Source organism: Megalops cyprinoides, chromosome 15, assembly GCF_013368585.1.
Source record: "Megalops cyprinoides isolate fMegCyp1 chromosome 15, fMegCyp1.pri, whole genome shotgun sequence".
In the NCBI taxonomy this organism is placed as follows: domain Eukaryota; kingdom Metazoa; phylum Chordata; class Actinopteri; order Elopiformes; family Megalopidae; genus Megalops; species Megalops cyprinoides.
In genome coordinates, this window is record NC_050597.1 from 3444318 (window position 1) to 3464026 (window position 19709).

General features: G+C 47.7%; 1 protein-coding gene across 5 annotated transcripts in view; it reads right to left on the reverse strand.

The window, feature by feature from the left end:
- The window catches only part of LOC118790013 (regulating synaptic membrane exocytosis protein 1-like), a 35719-nt gene that overhangs the window by 5335 nt on the left and 10675 nt on the right, over window positions 1–19709 (reverse strand). For 2 of the 5 annotated variants that reach the window (XM_036546801.1, XM_036546800.1), the window contains exons 12-19: window positions 19138–19309; window positions 18612–18698; window positions 17409–17471; window positions 8428–8540; window positions 7949–7978; window positions 6463–6578; window positions 6125–6285; window positions 2481–2701 (exon numbers count right to left, since the gene is read on the reverse strand). In XM_036546801.1, the coding sequence (XP_036402694.1) occupies window positions 2481–2701; window positions 6125–6285; window positions 6463–6578; window positions 7949–7978; window positions 8428–8540; window positions 17409–17471; window positions 18612–18698; window positions 19138–19309 (963 nt within the window). Of the gene's footprint in view, window positions 1–2480; window positions 2702–6124; window positions 6286–6462; window positions 6579–7948; window positions 7979–8427; window positions 8541–10232; window positions 10299–12210; window positions 12292–13381; window positions 13962–16089; window positions 16168–17408; window positions 17472–18611; window positions 18699–19137; window positions 19310–19709 lie in introns of those variants that run through there. The other 3 variants (XM_036546804.1, XM_036546802.1, XM_036546803.1) reach the window with 3 other exon arrangements.

Below are 19709 nucleotides of genomic sequence, written 5' to 3' on the forward strand. Positions count from 1 at the left end.
TCAGTCCACATTAGATCTGATAACGTTCCGTGGATGATGGCTGTGTGTGGCTGCCTCCTGCCAAGCCAGCAACCCGCCTGTCTCTCTTCTTCCCCTGCGCGGAGCGTGCGTGGGGCGAGAGCCGTTCTGGTGGGGGGGCGTGTTAGCTTGACCGTGCACACTTTGAAACGGCAGCCAGGAGAAAGTCTGACAGCTCCTGGGATTCGGGGCCAACAGGAGAGTGGTACAGGTGAGGCCCCAGCCGGAGGTTTCAGGGGAGAACGAGGTGGCGTGAGGTTTTGACGGGATGGGTCAGTTCCTCACGCGTTAACTAACCCTCGCCGGTCTCCATGACATCTGTGACGACGTGCGTGGGACGGCTGCCTTCGGTGTTTGAACATAATAGGAGCCATAAATAGGCCTTCCTTTATCAATATTTACATTCCTCACCACAGCCAGATCATAACAGCACTGCACAGAACACCTACATCAAGCCCACTACCAGGACCATGCAAGGGGCTTTAACTGTCATATTCTGCCTCCATCTGTATCGTTCATATTTCATAGCTACTTCACAACAATGGAACTAACAACTGACGACTGAAGCTTGTGGTCTGTGCACACCCTCCAAAGTTTTGAGTGTTGGAAAGTCTTCCTTTTCAGTTTGCGTTTGTTATTCCAGTTTTGTGGAAATCTGTTATCAAACACAGACACTCTCAGCCAAAAGATTTGAGGGACATAATTTAAGCCAGCAATAAGTTACAGGCAGAAGATTCTGAAAAGCATTCCCCAAAATGCAAACATCTCTCTGGTCCAGCTAGCTACCTATCAAACACAAAATATGAAAACCTGCTTGAAGACACATGGCTAAAAAAATCACTTCCACTAATTTATGGCCGTACAAACACGGCACACGAGTAAAAACCAGCCCTGCTAATTTATGGTGAAAGTAATAAATATTCTATACTCACAGCTCAGAGAGTCTCAGAGAGCATTGATCCTGAGAGGCAGAGTCCTGGCTATACAGATATGCAGCTTTCAGTCACTTTACAAGACTGAAATGTCAAACACAGCGTTTTACTGGGCTGCGGAGAGAACCTATTTATTCCATATAAGGACCTTGGAGCCGCAGAAGAGAAGAGAAACCCGCACGCATATGGGGAGCGTGTAGCGGTCAGCTGACCAGCAGACAGGGATGAGGTGCACTTCCTGTGTGTGCAACAGCATCACCTGACCTCAGCACCTGCACCTCGCTTGGCAAAACCATTGCTAGAGGTGGTTCTCACCTGGATTACAGGTACAGTGAATCCAACATGTAGAACCAGTACAGCACCGACATGGCACAGGTGTTCAATGATCCAGTTCATCAGTCCACTCCGCCATGCCATTTGTGTCTGACCAATCAGCAACTTTGTCAAGCAAAATTCAGCTAAATGTTTTACGGCTACGTAAACACTGGTATCTAACTAGCCTGCAACAAGCAAATGTTATATGAATGAAGGGCTTTTAAAAGAACAGCTGCAGTGTTTTCCTCCGTGGCTGTCAGAGGGGACGTCACAGAGGGAACGTCACAGAGGGAACGTCACAGAGGGGACGTCACAGAGGGGACGTCAGAGGGGACGTCACAGAGGGGACATCACAGAGGGGACGTCAGAGCACAAACAGAAGACAAAAGAAGGTCTGCTAGCCTAAATGATGTGATTTAGTGTAATGTAACAGGTTGGAAAGGAAAGCTTGTTTCTTGCCACTTAAAAATTAAGTGCTTCTGAGACAAGCAGTTCAATGAATATAAAATCATGTGAACAGTCATGTGTGTTGACTCCATAGCATCCATAAGTGTGTGCCCAGCCCAGTTCAGACATGACACATCCAGAAATCTGCCAAAGCAGAACTACTGCAATAGCTTATGTGACATGTGACTTCTTCCTTTGTCACCAATGCAGCCTATTGCCTATTTGAAGCTGAAGTTGTGAATTTTTATCGGAAAAGTCTAACACACAAATTTGCACTTTTCATTCCATTGAGGGGGTTGAGCTAGTCCTACAGTGAGCCACTGCAGCCAATCAGTTTGACTTACGGTGTGTCATCACAGCCAATCGGCTAAGTCTGAAGGAGGTCAGCCAGCATGCTATACGGTGAAGTATTGCAGCCGGTCAACGACTTGCACTCTGGATCATCCAAAAAAAAGCACTTTTCACTAGTTTAGCACTTAAGGCAGCATCTTACTGACCTCCTGTAATAATTCTCAATAACTACTCTTAGCATAGTGATGCACTTATTTGGAAGTCGTTCTGGATAAGAGCGTCTGCTAAATGACGTAATGTAATATAATGTAAGCCAATCAGCAAGACCTAGGCTGAGCCACTGCAGCCAATCAGCTAGATCTTGAGTCGGCCGTTGCGTTCAGTCATGTTTGCCAGCAGTGGGGCAGTGGGGTGGCTGTGACAGGTGGGTCCACAGGTGAGGCCCGCCCCGGTGCATTGTGGGATGGCCGGACTCACCGGTCTGGCTGAGCTGTGAGGTGCTGCGGCTGCGCCGTGACGGCAGGCCGACGATGGCCACCACCCGGGCGCTAAGGCTGGACCGCCGCTTCTTCGACGCGGCGCCCAGGGTGCCCAGCGCCGTATCCGATTGGCTGCCGTCCGTGCGCTCCAGCGAGTAGATCTCCCCGCTCACGCTCGTGCTCTTCAGCATGCTCCGCCCTGACGGGCGCATCTGACGGCTGGGGGGGGGGTTGGGCAGGGCAAGGGAGAGAGAGAGGCGGGGTTTAACCTGGCACTCCCATATGGAACAGAAAGCAGTGGACCAATAGCAGGAAAGAAAGGCGGGGTTTAACCTGGGGCTCCCACACAGAGCACAAAGCAGTGGACCAATAGCAGAAGAGAGTGCCGGGGTTTAACCTGGGACTCCCACACAGTGCACAAAGCAGTGGACCAATAGCAGTAGAGAGAGGCGGGGTTTAACCTAGGGCTCCCACACAGACAACAAAAGGAGTGGAAAAGCCCACAGAGGTGTGGACCAATAACAGGAGAGAGAGGCGGGGTTTAAATTGGCACTCTCTGCCTCCCCCTGCAGCCACTGTTTTTTTACTGTTTTTCCACCAGTGCAAAACACCCATTCCCAGCCACAGGTTACAATAATACAGAAATAGTGATGATAAAATGATTGTTGATTAGATCTGTTTGAATGAATGGGCTGCAACAGTGATACATAGATATGACATAATATGACAGCTAAAAAAAATGAATAAATAAAAACCCAGACTGAATAGCCAGGCTTGTCTGTAAGGGCCCAGTGGCAGAAATGTCCATGCAATGACGGTGGTGAGCGATACGAAACTGACACCAGCTGACAGCAACCTGAATGGAAGGCATTTTTCCATAGCATGAGTCAATGCTGCAGCATGCAAAGCTGATTAAACAGCCCACAGCAACGCTCTGCCTGGAGGCACTCCATCACCCCGGACTCTCCGAGCTTTCTGTCCCGATCAGCCCCTGCTGTCAGCGGCTTTTTCAGAAGGTGATCTGAGAGGCTTCCAGGAGTGCCAACCTGACAAAGCCTGTCTCTCTCTGCAGCCATGCTCCTCTTTCCTCCCACTCTCCTTCTCTCTCTCTCGTTTCCTCCCTTCCTCTCTCTCCCTCCCTCCTTCTCTGGATGTGTCTGTTTCACTTCAGCGCTCTCTCTGTCAGTCCCTGGGCCTCAGAACTGCAGATGCACACCCACTCCTGCCCTTCACTAGCACTAAGTGTTGGGTCTAAGCACATGAGTGACTGAGAGTATGTGTGCCTTTGTATGCGTAACTCTGTGTAAATACCTGTGTGTGTGCTTGCGTGTACTGTGTGTGTATACATCTGTGTGTGTGCTCTAGCGTAAAATCATATGTGCAAGTTTGTGTGTGTTTAGCTTCGAAAGAGAACCTGCCACTGACACACGTTAAGAACCTGCCGAAACGAGAAAATAACCCCATGCAGCTGTTTCCCATCTCCCACCTTTGGGAACTTCAGGAGCAGCGTGATAAAAGAGAGGAGGGACAGGCTCTCAGACAGGGCTGTCCGGGACCAGGGGTGTGTGCATGGGGAACCTCGGCATGGTCTCATCTGCGCAGGTGCATTCAGGTGTAGCTGAAGGTGTCTTTGTTTGGGGGTAGTCTTGCATTTTGTAGAAGAGCCAGGAGATAGCTCGTTTGCAGAGAGATTGTTTTGTGAACATCATCACCAGCGCCAAACACCAAGCACTGGGCTGTAATTTTACCCTACAACCTTTAAAGCACCCATGGGCTAATAGCCAATAGCTCATCCTCCAAATGCTGTTTTGCATAATTTTGCCAGTAGGATCTTCATATTACCTTTAAAGCCCCCTCTCCACCTTTTCAAAAAAATAAAACCAAAATTTAAGTGTTTTGCTGTATGTATCCAGCACACTCCAGGGAGATAGCCTTTGCTATGTGGATTAATAACTGTGCATTCCTGGGTTTAGTTAAGAATCCAAGGTGAACATTATCAAACTAGGACCCTGACCCAATACTTACAGCAGAAAGCAACTTGAGCTAGAAGCCATACTGCCTTGCAACTCTCTCAAGCCTGACGGCTTAAGGTAAGCAAGGCTGGGCATAGCTCGTGCTTGTATGGGAAACCTTCCTGGAAAACCAGGTTGCTGGTTTTGCAGTGGTGTTAGTGGGCCAGTAGGGAGGAATCTTCCTTCTCGACCCAACAAAAGACTAATGCTCCAGAGCAGTGATGGGGAGACGGGGCAGTGGGAGACGCTGTCTTTCGGATGATGCATTGAAACAAGGTCTTGACTCCCTGTGGTCATTAAGGACCCCAGGCATTTTTCGCAAAGAGTAGGAGATTCCACCCTAAGTTGCTCTGGATAAGAGCATCTGCTAAATGCCAGTAATGTAATTACTATCCTGCGTTGGAAGTCATTCTAGATAAGAGTGTCCACCAAATGAATGTAATGTACTGCAATTATTTCAGGTGACAGAGAAGGGACAGAGAGGAGAGCGTATATCTACAGTACGAGCCCTGCAGTACCACAGGAGCAGAGAGAGGCAGGCAGCCGAGGAGGCTGGGAGAGGAGCCCAGCTCTGGAGGGAGGGGGGAAAGGCGGGTCACTGGGGGAAAGTGGGGTTCAGGTGATCTCACAGACCCATAGACCCGTATGGCCAGTATAACAGTACGACCCTTTTCACTAAAAAGTTTGTGAGATGTTCAGCTAATCTCACACTGGGGTGTGCTCCACAATGACCAGTCATGGAAAACAACACACCTCATTGTGAAATATGTTCTGCCCAGCTCTGTTATCATGTATTTATTTAGCTTGCCAAAATGACTCCCCCCTAATCGTACTGCTTTACCAGAAAAAGATTTTAATCTGCATCAGATTGTCCAGGCTTTAACCCAGACATCTGTTACTGTGCTATAAATGTCATCTTTGGGGTTGGCTGACCACAGCGCAGCCAGAGGGGCTCTCATTACGAGGTTGACCTCTGCCCTTTGACCTCTGACTTTTACCTCAGGTCCCCCGCGACAGAGTGCCGCCTCCTTCTCAGGTCCTGAGAGAAGCGTCGCTTGCCCACACCCTGCCGCCCCCTCTCTGGACCAATCACCTCCCAGGATATCCTCCTCCCCCTCCTCGCTCCTTCTCCACAACCCTCTAAGGACTTTGACCTTCGTTTCAGCATGCAGCACGCGGGCATGCAAGGGTTAATGTGTGGGGCATCCCCATGTAAGAGACGTGACAGACAGACAGGCTTGTGAAAACAGATAAAGAAAGGAAGAACAAGAAAGAAAAAAGGACAGAAAAAGCCACAAGAAGCTAAAAGAGTAAAAAAAAAGTTTTTTAACATTATTCAAGTTAAGGCGATAAAGATGACAAAATGAACTTAAAGATGATACAGACCATACAAAATCATTACTTTTACATCACAGCCATTATGATAAATCAAACAAAGGAACTCGTGAATGAATGAGGAATTAAAGTAACACCATAATTAATTTGACAAAAATATCATAAATTAGAACTCCTTAAAACAGAAAAATGTTCTACTTTCCACCACAACCCAAATTTGTGACCCAAAAATGCAGGTTGCGGCAGGGTGCTCCTGTCTGCCCTCTAGTGGAGGTGCTGAGCAGCGCCGTCTCACCTGAGCCGTCCCCTGGGTCGCTCTGACTGTATGGACATGTAGCTGGTGCTACTGATGCGGGAGGCACTGCTGGCGTGAGAGATGGCTGACACGTCGCTGATGTCGCTGTCCGAGGACTTGGCGGACACGTTGTCACAGCTCCGTCGCTGCTCCTTGTAAAGCTGGAGCAGAAGAGGAAATGACTCTTGATCACATGACCTCCGCTAAAATGGAAAATCTCGAGCCATTGGTCCGGCAGAGTCTGGATGCTGCTCAATGTGTTGAACTGTAGGAAGCGCGTTGTGATTGGCTGCAGCGAGGCGGCCTGGCTGCTGATTGGTGGGCTCTCAGCGGCTCACCTCTCGTTTGTTCTTGAGCTCCCTGGCCGACTCCTGGCTGGATTTGGCCACCGTCCTGTAGGAATGCCCCCTCATCTGCATCTGCATCTGCCTCGCCCTCTCCTCCACTGCCAGCACTGAGAACAGAGAGGGAGAGGACGGGTGACCAACACACGCAGGCAAAAACACACACGCATACAAACACACACGCTCACACACTCACAAACACACACGCTCACACACGCTCACACATGCACTCACGCGCTCACAAACACACACGCTCACACACGCTCACACATGCACTCACGCGCTCACAAACACACACGCTCACACACGCTCACACATGCACTCACGCGCTCACAAACACACACGCTCACACACGCTCACACATGCACTCACACACTCACAAACACACACGCTCACACATGCACTCACGCGCTCACAAACACACACTCTCACGCATGCACTCACACACTCACAAACACACACGCTCACGCATGCACTCACACACTCACAAACACACACGCTCACACATGCACTCACGCGCTCACAAACACACACGCTCACACACACTCACGCATGCACTCACGCGCTCACAAACACACACGCTCACACATGCACTCACACACTCACAAACACACACGCTCACACATGCACTCACACACTCACAAACACACACGCTCACACATGCACTCACACACTCACAAACACACACGCTCACACATGCACTCACACACTCACAAACACACACGCTCACACATGCACTCACGCGCTCACAAACACACACTCTCACGCATGCACTCACACACTCACAAACACACACGCTCACGCATGCACTCACACACTCACAAACACACACGCTCACACATGCACTCACGCGCTCACAAACACACACTCTCACGCATGCACTCACACACTCACAAACACACACGCTCACGCATGCACTCACACACTCACAAACACACACGCTCACACATGCACTCACGCGCTCACAAACACACACGCTCACGCATGCACTCACACACTCACAAACACACACGCTCACACATGCACTCACGCGCTCACAAACACACACGCTCACACACACTCACGCATGCACTCACGCACGCACTCACAAACACACACACTCACGCATGCACTCACCTGCTCACAAACACGTGCATGCACACACAAGTACACACACATGGAATGAAATAGTTTTAATATTTTGAAGATCAATTTAAATTCAATGCAAAACAATGAAACCAAAGTAAACACCGAGCTGAACAAAGTAACACGTGGCCTGCTGCTATTTGGACCCAAGGTACAGAGACACACAGAAAGCAAGAGGACACTACAATTACATCACTGATTAGTGAACTCTTCCAAGAACTTCCAGAAAACAAAGACCACCCTTCAGTACACAACCCCGGTGTAAAATAGGTTACCCAAGGAGACGCACAAACCAGCGCTATGGTTAAGTAACTACATTAATAAACTCGTAGCCATATATATACAGAAAATTTACCTTTTTCATCAGACAGGTTATCTACTTGTTCTTCAGTGACATGGAGTTGAATGAGTGAGGGATGGAAAGCCGAAAAGCAGAGAGAGAGAACAGCACTGATGAATGTTCAACACAAACGTCATTGCACTGTGGCATGAATTCTCTGACTGACTCGATGCAAAGATTCAAGACTGAGCCACCACCTTGATGAAAGTAAGAGAGTTTATTGCACACTCAGTGTCAAAGGTCAAAGAGCAGGGTCACTGAACGAGGATGAGAGGTACTTAGGTACAGGAGAAGTCAGTATCAGCAGAAGCACAGCTGCACATACACACACACATAGTTTATACACACACATACATAGTGTATACATACACACACACACACACACACACACATACAGAATGTATACATACATACACACACACATAGTGTTTACATACACACACACACACACACACATACACACACACACACACACACACACACACACAGTGTACCTTGCTCTATGCTGCTGCTTTTGGCAGGAAGCTGTGGCAGCTGTCTCCCCCTGCGGCCTGGCGTGGGGGTTCCTGTGGAGGGGGCCGTGGAGGGGCTCCCGTGGGGGTGCGCTCTGAGACAGGAGACAGAGGAGACAGGGACCAGTCCGTTTTAGGCACTCAAACAAACTCAAACAAACCACTACAAGCAGATCTCGGCCTTTTACTGTGCCATCTGAATGTTCAGTCTGTGGATTATGCTTTCCCTATGCAGCATTAAAAATCAGAAAAAAATCTGATTAAAAAGAAAGATCTGCACTCAACTTTGTTTCTATAAACAAAAGTTATAAGCCACAAGTTTAGACATACTAGATAGCAACACACTGCTATCTTTCACCTGTCCGTGAATTCAAGTGTAGATCGAGTGTAGCCCCAGTGAAACGGCTCATGGTGATGCTAACAATAGCATTGTTCCTGCCAACTACAGTTAACAACACTAACAAACTTTTATATCAATGGAATACAAATGACTGTCCAGCACAATATTTAGAGAGTGCAGTTTATAAATCTCAAAGCAAACACCATTCATTCGATACACTCATCAGTAGGGGCAACAACAGATCAGCGGGACATAACAGGAGAAGACAGGGAAAGGCGCATTTCTGAAATCCTCTGATGATGAAGCATGGGTTTATCCCCAGCAGAAAGGAGGAGAGAGACACCCACAGCGAGAGAGCGAGAGGTTCCACACACACATCTGTACAGAGTGCGCAACACGACACACGCACGTCCAACACAGGTCAGCGCCATTAGTACAAACACAGTACGGTGAGGTATTTAGTATGTTCAGCAGGTTGTGGTGCAGGAGAGCTCAGTAGGAAGCAGCAGCACATCTGGACCAGTTAAGGAACCAGAGGCTGTTGCCGGGAAAGACACAGCACAGGGTGTGGATCCCAAAGGGGGGGGAGCGCTGATCTCCTGTCAGCACCTGCGTGGCTGGGGGGGACCGGGGGAGGATCCCCTCAGAGTCACCTGACCAATCGGCCGCAAGGGCCCCCTCCTCCCTCTAGTCCCGCGTAAGATAGAGGTGGGCTGTATTCTGGAGGAACGGGTCGGTCACAACGGAAAGGAAAGCGCGGCAGCACACAGAAAAAAGAAAAGAAAACGAGAAAAGGAGTGCTTTCAACATACAGCATACAGGACAAAGCACAGACGTAACGTGTCAAGAAATCAAAGTCCAGGACAAGAAGGCAAGAAAGACATGGAGCATCCCTGACAGAGGAGAGCTTGCCTGCTATCATAATCATCACTAATCATAATCATAGTCCGACACTTGCATATTACACACATACGCTGTCGAAAAATTATCAGAAATGATACAAATACAGAGTTACAGAAAAGCATAAAAAGAGAACAGAAAATTACAGTACACTTAGTAAAAGGTTTATCAGGGTCCTCAGATACACTGTTTAGGTATGGCAACACCCAGAACTCTGCCTGAGCTCATACACCTCATTCACTGCCAACGCCTGCCTGTGGAAGGGAAACAGCAATGGCAGCAGCTATAGGTTACTGCCACCTGCTGATCACGCTCAAACAGTCACCGCAAAGGGATGCTGAGTCTCAGCTTTGCGTTAAATTCAACTGAGACTGATGAACAGACAACCCTCTTGGAAAACAAAAAATAAAATGAACGTGAGTGAGAACGATGCCTGGGTCTTCCCCATGTGTCTGATACTCAGGTAGAAAAAGGGAAAAAAAAAGAGACGTGTGATCGTGTGATACGCCTTGAGGAATGGAGGAGGATGGTATGAGGCGAGCCCTACCTGTCGCTGTCAGAGCCCTTCTGACCGAGTCGCTGACGGCTCGGCGCGTCCAGAGCGCTGGTCTGCCTGTGGAAAGGGGCATGAGGAATGCAGGATGGAAAGAAACAGAAAAATCCATGAGGAATGGAAGAATGGAAGAATCGAGGAGTGGCGTGACAAACGGACACCTGCTATTCACTGTTTTCTTTGTTTTTTGTATTTTTTTTTTTTAGTTACATTTGAATGTTCTATTTCCGTGAGTAGAACCCTGCTGGTTTCAGATTCCAGCCAGTATTAATAAGCAGTGAAAACACTTGGGTGAGTACTGCTGTGTTGTTTTAAACTCACTAGCACTTTGATTCACAAAAAATGGAATGAAGTTTCTCTCACTCTCTTATGGGAAAGTTTTACACATCAATACACATCAACCACAAGAGTTCGATCAAACAGGAAGTGACCCGTCAACAAACAGAAAGTGTTGCAGCAAATGCAAACCCACGTGTTGTGCTCGTGAGCTGCATATGTAACAACTCAAACGGAGGTTCCCCAAAGGTGTGAATGTGACGGGGGCGTTGTTACGGGTCTGAACAGGATGAGGGAGTGTGAGGGTGTCAGGGTGGGTGCGTGTGTGTGGGGAGTGTGAGGATGTCAGGGTGGGTGCGTGTGTGTGGGGACTGTGAGGATGTCAGGGTGGGTGCGTGTGTGTGGGGAATGTGAGTGTGTCAGGGTGCGTGCGTGTGTGTGGGGAGTGTGAGGGTGGGGCAGGTCTGCAGGTACCTGTAGGCCCCATGCCTTGTACTGAGGCGGTTTGCTGTCTCCTGTGTGGGACCAAGAGACTCCAGCATCCAGCTGCTCCACCAATCAGGACACAGACATGGAGGCGAGTGGGCGGAGAGGGTGGAGACAGGACAGACACAGGCGCATGGATGATCACACACCACAGAGGGAGACTCACAGTACAATATGACACAGGTGCAGAATCTGCTCTGCTGCGTATGTGGCTCCACAGTGAAGCTCTGACAGAAAAATCAATGTACTGGTGGACAGTGAGCTTTTCTGACAAGAATTCCTCTAGTTTCACAATAATAACACAAAAATATCACATTGACTGGAGTCAAGTGAAAGTTATTAAAGCAGCTGAAAAATAACACTATAAATGTTTTTAAAAAGCAAGGCAAGTTACCATTTTTTTAAACAAAAATGCATATCCATTATAAAGTTGTGGCTTTTGCAAAATATTGAAAAAGCTAAGTTTTTAGAGGTAAAAAAAAACCTAGCAAAAATGCACAATTTGATTGAACAGTAGAGATCTTTTTATATAAAAAACATATTCAAATCACTCTCTGTCAATATAATTTCAAAACAACAGAGCATGTGACTTGGGTTCAAGTTATGGAAGATAACTCAATTTACTTGAAATGTTATTGACAAAGTCTTTATGTTTAAGTGAGAAGTTGACAATGTTTAATTTAACTGTGTGGATGACGTGTTGTTAGCACTGTTACAGTGCCAACATACACATGTAGATCACAGTGGAGACAACAACAACAGGCAAACTGGACTCTTATGTAGCAGAAGCAGAACGGTGCAATTGAGGCAGTTACCATCTACACTCTAAAAAGTGATGGATTTGAACAGATCCTGGAGACGTGAGGAGGAGCCTCTGAGCCTCTCCTGAGTGCCGGTTTCGAGAAATTACCATGTACCAAAAAAATGCTCACCAAAAAATGCTATCAAACTCACGCTAATCACATCTGCAACTTCCATAGACTTTGAAATGAATGGATAATGGATTTCAATGAAATGTGGGTGAATAACCAGTCATTTTTTAGAGTGCATATAGCTTTCTACAGCCTACAGCAGCAACTAGATCACAATCTACAAGCTGGAGGAAAACTAGACCACAGACTGCTGGGGGGGGCTGTTTGGGGGGGGCATCTGAAGCCAGGCTCCTGGTGCAGGGAAGAGGGGGCAAAGCTGTGGGGGGTGGGGGCAATACCTGTCATCCTCTGGGGAGGCGTGTTGGATTAATATCCTGGGGCTGGCAGGCCTACAGGGCAGGGACTGAGACAGGGAACACCTGTGTGTGTCCCACGGTGCCCCCCGGTGGTGAGACAGGAGAAATACAGGATGAGAAAGGCCACTCCATCAGGCGCCATCACTTACAGCTCCAGACCCCGGCCCCTTCTGTGGCTGATCCAAATGCCCACTACACGGGCGCTGAGCTCGCTAACCTGCTGCTTAATGACAGACGTCTGCACGTCTGTGCGCAGCAGGTGCACCTTTTCCTTCAAGCTACTCTACAGGTTATCAGTGGACCAGCCATGTGCCATAAGAGTCAACAAACAATGAACACTGATTTTTACATGTGAAACAGAATTTTAACAGTGACATTTTCACAGGATCACACACATTGAATGATTCTGAATGGTAATGGTATTCATACACGCGTGGAAATTTGAGGCGTGGCCTTCTGTTGTGCTAAATGTCCAGGAGGTCAATTTTAGGCTACATAGATTAACCTAAATACACATTACTAATTAATCAAAAATGTAATTAATCAAAAAATATAAAAAAAATAATAATAATTATGCAAAAAAGCTTTGAACTGGAATCCTCAACTTGAAGGAACAGGTCTAACACATGGTTTTATTTTATTTTATCTTAGCACACCTCATTATGCAGACAATACATGTCATTTTACACATAATTCTGCAAAATTACTGCTTTCTAGAAAATACCCAGAAATATCTCAGGAGCTTTAAATAAAAATCAGCACAAAATGATGGTGAAGAAGATCAAGTGAGGGTGACTCTGAGCACACTGCGTAGAGAGCGCCCCCTCTGGTTACAAACAATATCTACACCCTAAATGCAATCTTTACACCAAAACACACATGGACATGAACACAAACACACACACACACACTCACACCAACAACCACACGCACACAGACATACACAGACACACACATGCACACGCCCATACCTACACCCACACCCACACAAAATGCACATGTACACCCACTGAGACAACAACGGCAATCCCACTACACTGGCACACAAACACACAGGCAACTGGACAGAGCGACATGTATAAAGCTTCCGGAAAACACCAGCATAAACAGAACAAAAGAGACAGCAGAAAAGAGGGAGGCCTCTTCTGTGTACCTTTCTCGCTCGGGTGAATGGAAACTAGTATCTGGTCTCAAACAGTTGGTGCTAGCACTCCTAACCCTGTCAAGACCAGGCTGAAGATCACTACCACCACAACATGGCGTCCAATGGAGGTGGAGAAAAGAGAAAGAAAGAACAGAAAAACAAAACACAAAGAAAAAATATGTTAGATATGGAATCATAAAGGACGGATACTTCTCTGACAGGTGGTAAGAGGGCGGAGAAGTGCTCCAGACTCAGCTGGTTACACCACAGAAGAAGGAGGAGGGCATGGCTGACCTCTGAGATAGGCCACCTGGGGGATTGGAGGGTTTGAGAGAGGGCTGGGTTCTGGGAGACGTGGGGCTGGGAAATGTTTGGTTTGGCGTGTCTCACGGAGATGCATGGAGAAGACGGCCAGATTGAACAAATCCCCTCCTCTGAGAGATAAGCTATTCTGGAACAATGGTAGGACTGTACATTACATTAACCATATATTAACTGAAAGGTTGCTGGTTCGATTCCCTGCTGGAATACTGCTTTTGTACCATTGGGCAAGGTACTCAGTGAATATCCGGCTGTATGAACAGATAACATGTAAAACTTGTAACCATGTAAGCTGGTCTGGATAAAAACATCTTCTAAATGGAAATAATGTAATGCAATGTATATTATCATTCCACATTATTGTTGTTTAGCAGCAACTTACATACGTTACAGTTTTTACATGTTATCTGTATATTTTACTGAGGCGATTCTGGGTCAGGTACAGTACCTTGCCCAAGCGTAGAGTGGCAGTGCCCCAGCAGGGAATTGAACCAGCAACCTTTGGGTTTTGAGCTCTGTTCCTTATTGCTATGCTGCACTGCAGCCCCTACGCATGAATGGTCTGTGCACGGATGGCTCGTGTGGAATGAGTGGATAGTGTGACGAGGCCCGCTCTCTGTCCTGTGTGGAGGGGTGAGGGCTGAGGGCCGCCGCCTCTTACCTAACGGTGACCTCATCAGTGAACCTGAGCAGCCGGTGTGTCAGAAGCGTGCGAGAGGGCGTGGCATGGTCCCGCCCGATCCGCGAGCCGCCCTTAGAGCATGCAGGGAGAGTGGAGCTTCACACACACACACACACACACACACACACACACACACACACACACACACACACGCGCGCTCACGCACACACGCACACACGCGCGCGCACACACACACACACATGCACACACACACACGCGCGCACACACGCACACACACATGCACACACACACACGCACGCGCGCACGCACACACACACACACGCGTGCACACACGCACACACACATGCACACACACACACGCGCACACACACACACACACACACACACACACACACGGAGCAGAGAGAATGAGCAGCATGCAAGAGAACTGCAATTCCAAATCAAAAGCAGACAGAAATAAAACAGGAGGGGAAAAGTAACCTCTCATGATTCTCTGTGGATAATCTGGATAATGACTCCCTAATTTACAGTAGTTCTTTGCAAACTTGCCAAAGAAGAAGACTCAATGCTATTATTCTATGCTGTAATTATTGTTGTTGTTGATTTTATTATTATTGTTGTTATTATTATGTATTTTCTCCAATGCTCACTTCCAGGAAGGATATAATGTATCAGTTTGAAACCTAGAACTACAATATAAAACCCACAGAAAACCACTGGAAGAATAAGGGAAAGTGGTAGGAGGTGTAATGTTTGCAGCACCAAGCACACATATACAAAATGTGTGTCAAGTTTTCTTTCCACAGAAAATTACAAGTGACATTGATAACTACAGGACTGCCGTCCTGTGCAGTTTTTTCTATGAATAAAATTTTAGTGAGGCCCATGGGCGGAGGCAGGGAAAAGCTATTTCAAGCCCAGATGCAAAGACGTAACTGAGATGTTTGTTCTAGAGCGTTTACATTTGTTCTGGTTTTAAATTGCTGCTGCCAACGCAAGTTGATTTACAAGATTCCTTCCGGAACCTGGATCACAAACAGCAACGTGACCCTCCAACCGTCACCGAGCTAAAGCTCCGGAACGCTTCCCTTTTCTGTCTGTGATGAGGTTGACGGGCCTCGCGCAGGAAAGAGATGGACCTCACCAAAGCGTGCGTGTGTCCACATAACCGCACTGTCTCAAAACACGCCTGCCTTGTTTGTATGCCCAGACCTCATTTGTCCCCAGGTGACCTCACCGGAGTGATCCAATGCATCTGGACATGCATGGTGTCGTAGAGCAGTGCTCATTACACACAGCAGTCTGTCTTCTTTAGTGGATGCAGGGTGCTGATGTCATCAGACATACCAGTAGCTTGAGAACTCAAGTGGTTCTGTACAGTGATATATATCACAATATCGGTGTAGGCTACATCCCAGATGGTCGACTCTAAACCAGGTTATTTTCCATATGTCTGATGTGTGCAAGGTGCTGCCTGGAGCTATAACAGAATTAAAGGGAAATTCATAAAGAGGAAAACATGTGCATTCGGACACAGGGGTCTCCACCACAGCGAGGAATGAGAGCTACTGACATCAAGCACAAGAGTGTGAAACGAAACGTGGGTGAGTTATGGTTGAACTTTATTAAGAGATTATTATCAAAAATTACATATGAACCCCAGGGGGGTGTTTTATACAGGAGGTGTGAAATTGTGGGGCCCTTGAGGGGTGGAGGGCAGGGATAGTTTCCGTGGTAACCCATAACTGCTTACCTGTATATGTCTTTATGAATGCCATTCACTAACAGAGGCATCTTTGGTGGCAGCGTTTTACTGTACCTAGCCGAGCTCCTGGTCGTGTTAAAGGAGAACGAGCATGCATCAGATGGGGATCGCAAGCATAAAATAAATAAAACGAGAGAATAAGGCTGAAACAAAGGGTGTGACAGCATCTTGAAAACTCATTTCATTACCTGCCTGCAGCATGTGTATGCTCTGTGTTTATTAAAGCCAGGTTTGTGTTCCTGTAATGCGCATGCCCCATGTTCTCCATGTACAGTACCGGTCAAACGTTCAGACACACATGATGAAGATAATGGGAAACATACATTCAAAGACATTTTGATCTAAAGACTCATGCTTAAATGTTTGAAGTTTGTTTCTTAGACAAATATGAATAGTGAAGTTGACGCTTATGTATGAATTTGTTTCCAAAAAAAAAAAATTTTTTTTAAATAATTTTAGCTGCTTTGAAGAATCTAAAATGTAAGATAGTTTTGATTTGTTCAACACCTTTTTTGTTTGCATAATTCCATTCCTGTGATTTCATAGTTTCAATGTCTTCGCTATTATTCCAAAATATGGAAAATAATAAAAATAAAGAAAAACCCTTCTATGAGCAGGCACATCCAAGCTTTTGAGTGGTACGGTTGGTGTAACAGCACTGCAGTACAAGCTGCAGTGTATATATCAAATGCATTTCCCTAATTAAGGGCAACGGGTTCGATAAAATGAAAGTGTCAGGATGATGGCTGCATTTCCTGCCGATTCAGGCAAACGGCGGTGCGTGAGTGCACTGGCTCTGTGAGAGCGTCTCTGCTCTGTCAGGCAGGGGTCTGTCACTGATTTGTGTACGCTCTCAGACTGTCTGGGAGGTCTGCCAGCAGCGTACGGAAATTTCCACTAGTTAGGGGCCCGTGTCAGATGTGTATTGTTTGTCTGTCAGGTGGGATGGGGAAAGAGTGAAAAATACGCCCGGGACGCAGTTCAGAGGAAGAGTCCTGAGAGAGGGATGCATGGAGAGATGGGGTTATCTGTGAGCCGAGATGTTTTCATCAAAAAGGAACACATTTAGGAAACACACATACAAAAAAAAATCACACAACTCTAAGAGGGAGGTAGAAATCGCTTTTCAGATATTCATTCAACAGGTTTTCAGGGACCTGGGCTACTTCATTACTGGCCTTTTTTGTTCTCTGATTGACTCAAGTCAAACGGTGGGTGATGATGAGAGGGTGATGATGTCGACAGTATCGGTAATAAAGGTAAATAAAATGCGACGGCAGGTTGCCTGTTGCAGACGCATGCTTTACCTCTGAGTGTGCAGGCATTCCGCGCTCCTGCCCCGGACTGTTCGGTGCAGCATGATGACTTCACTGTGTTACCATGGTGATGGGTGACACGTGAGGGGACGGACAACCGAGAACGGAACCCGGGACACACAGGAAGAAGATGGACACATGAGTAAGTGAGGAATGCAAGAACAGAAAAAATCAAAATGCTCACAGCTGCCATGAAAAGAACTGCACTGGCAAACACAGTATTAATAATACTCATAGCCAAAATGGATTTTTGTTAGCAAATGCGTAATGTGCTTTCACCCAGCAATACGCAAAAACACTCTCCCACAATTCATCTCTAATGTCACATATTCAGCTGCTAAAACTGATTAGAAAGCAAGTTATATAATACTCCATGAGATCCTGCATGAGACCTCAACTAATATCACAAAACCACACAATGTCTCTCACCGATTCAGTGAATTTCTCACACTGACTTTTGCAACAGCACACTGAAGCTCAGAACAGCAGCACCTCCTGGTGGTAAACATTCACTTCAACCTCCACGGCACTGGCACCGCTTAGCTCTTACAGGCTGCTGCGTATCAACAACAATCATCCCCACAGAGAAAGCAATGCAAATGCTGTAGAAGCAGCTGCAACAAGCGATGAGCACTCTTTGCACTGGGCCGTGTTACAGAAGCTGTCAGAAACTGAATTTTTGCAACAAGAATCCTGGCGGAGAACATCAGCTGTATCTTCAGCGTTAATCAGCGCAGCTGTGTCTTTCCTGCAATCCAGAAGCTTGTATCAAATGGAGACCACAATACCTCAGAATACATTACGATCCGCAGATCGATGGGGCTGGAGGAAAGAATTATATTCGGCAATATAATTTCTTTCGATTGCCACTGATTAAGAACACAAACACCAGGCCTCTTCCTTAATTGCACAGAGGCCTGTTTTCCATGAGCTCCTCATTCCTTTTCAAAGGAACCATACAGAGCATCATATAAAATTACAAACATCCTAGTTGAGCACACAGCAGTGTGAGAGACCTGTCCCGTTACCCAGAAACCCCCCCCCCCCCAACACAGGCCTTCCCCCCTGCCAGGCCATGTGACACACCCCCCCCCCCCCCCCCCCCCCCGGGACACTGTGGGCCCGCAGTGACCCTAACCCCCCTCGTCCTGCTCACCCCGCACTGTGGGCCCGCAGTGACCCCCCCGACGGTACCTGTCGTCAGGGTAGTCCCGGTCCTGGTGCCCCCGGTACCGTGTGGGGGAACGGGACTGCCGGCCGTGATGGATCTCATCCAGACTCCTGCCCCCACGGGCGAGAGAGAGAGAGAGAGAGAGACAGACAGGGAGAGAGAGAGAGAGAGAGAGGGGGAGAGAGGGAGAGAGAGAGAGGGAAAGAGGGAGAGACAGACAGAGAGATAGAGAGAGAGAGAGAGAGAGACAGAGAGAGAGAGACAAAGAGAGAGAGAGAGAGAGAGACAGAGATAGTGAGAGTGAGAGCAGGAGAAAGAAAGAGTAACAGAGATAGTAAGAGTGAGAAAAAGAGACAGAGATAGAGATAGAGAGACAGAGAGAGACACACAGACAGAGGGAGAAAGTAAGTGAAGTGTTAACGTGTTCTGGATTTTCCTAACCTCCTCTGTGATAATAAACCTGTGGTTTAAACAGTAAAGACTATGAAGGCCCTCCCTCACTAGTTCCCACAACCCCTGACCTCTGACCCCTGACCCCGTGTCTCTCACCTCTGTAGGGGCACGCTGGGGGGGCGGGAGCGGGGTCTGTCCTGGTCCTCTCGGTGTGGGGACACGGAGCGTGAGCGATGGTGAGTGGCTCTCTGCTGTTCGGGCACTGCCAGTGTGCTGGACCTGTCCCTCTCTCTCTCTCTCTCCCTCTCCCGCGAACGCCCCTCACCCGCTACATACACGCGCGCACACACACACACATGCACACACACACACACAAACATACGCAGGAGGGAGGGAGACAGGAGCTGTGTCAGTGCCAGGAACCACGGAAACACTCCTGTTCGCCACCATCGCCGTCAGCTCAGGCATCGGGGGTCACCTGGGGTCACGACCCATCACCCAGCCGGTCTCCCCCGACCACAGCAGGCTGCTGCCTCCGAGCAGAACCACTCTAACCCTCTAATCATGCCAGACACACACCGAAACCCGCTCAAAGGATACCTGCTGCCAGCTTTCCAAAAACCCAAACAGTTCACAACCTTACTGTGACCTTCCGACCACGATGTTCACCGTGACCTCTGAGCCAAACTCTACATTTAGCATCACAAAACATTATCTGTTTCCCTGCC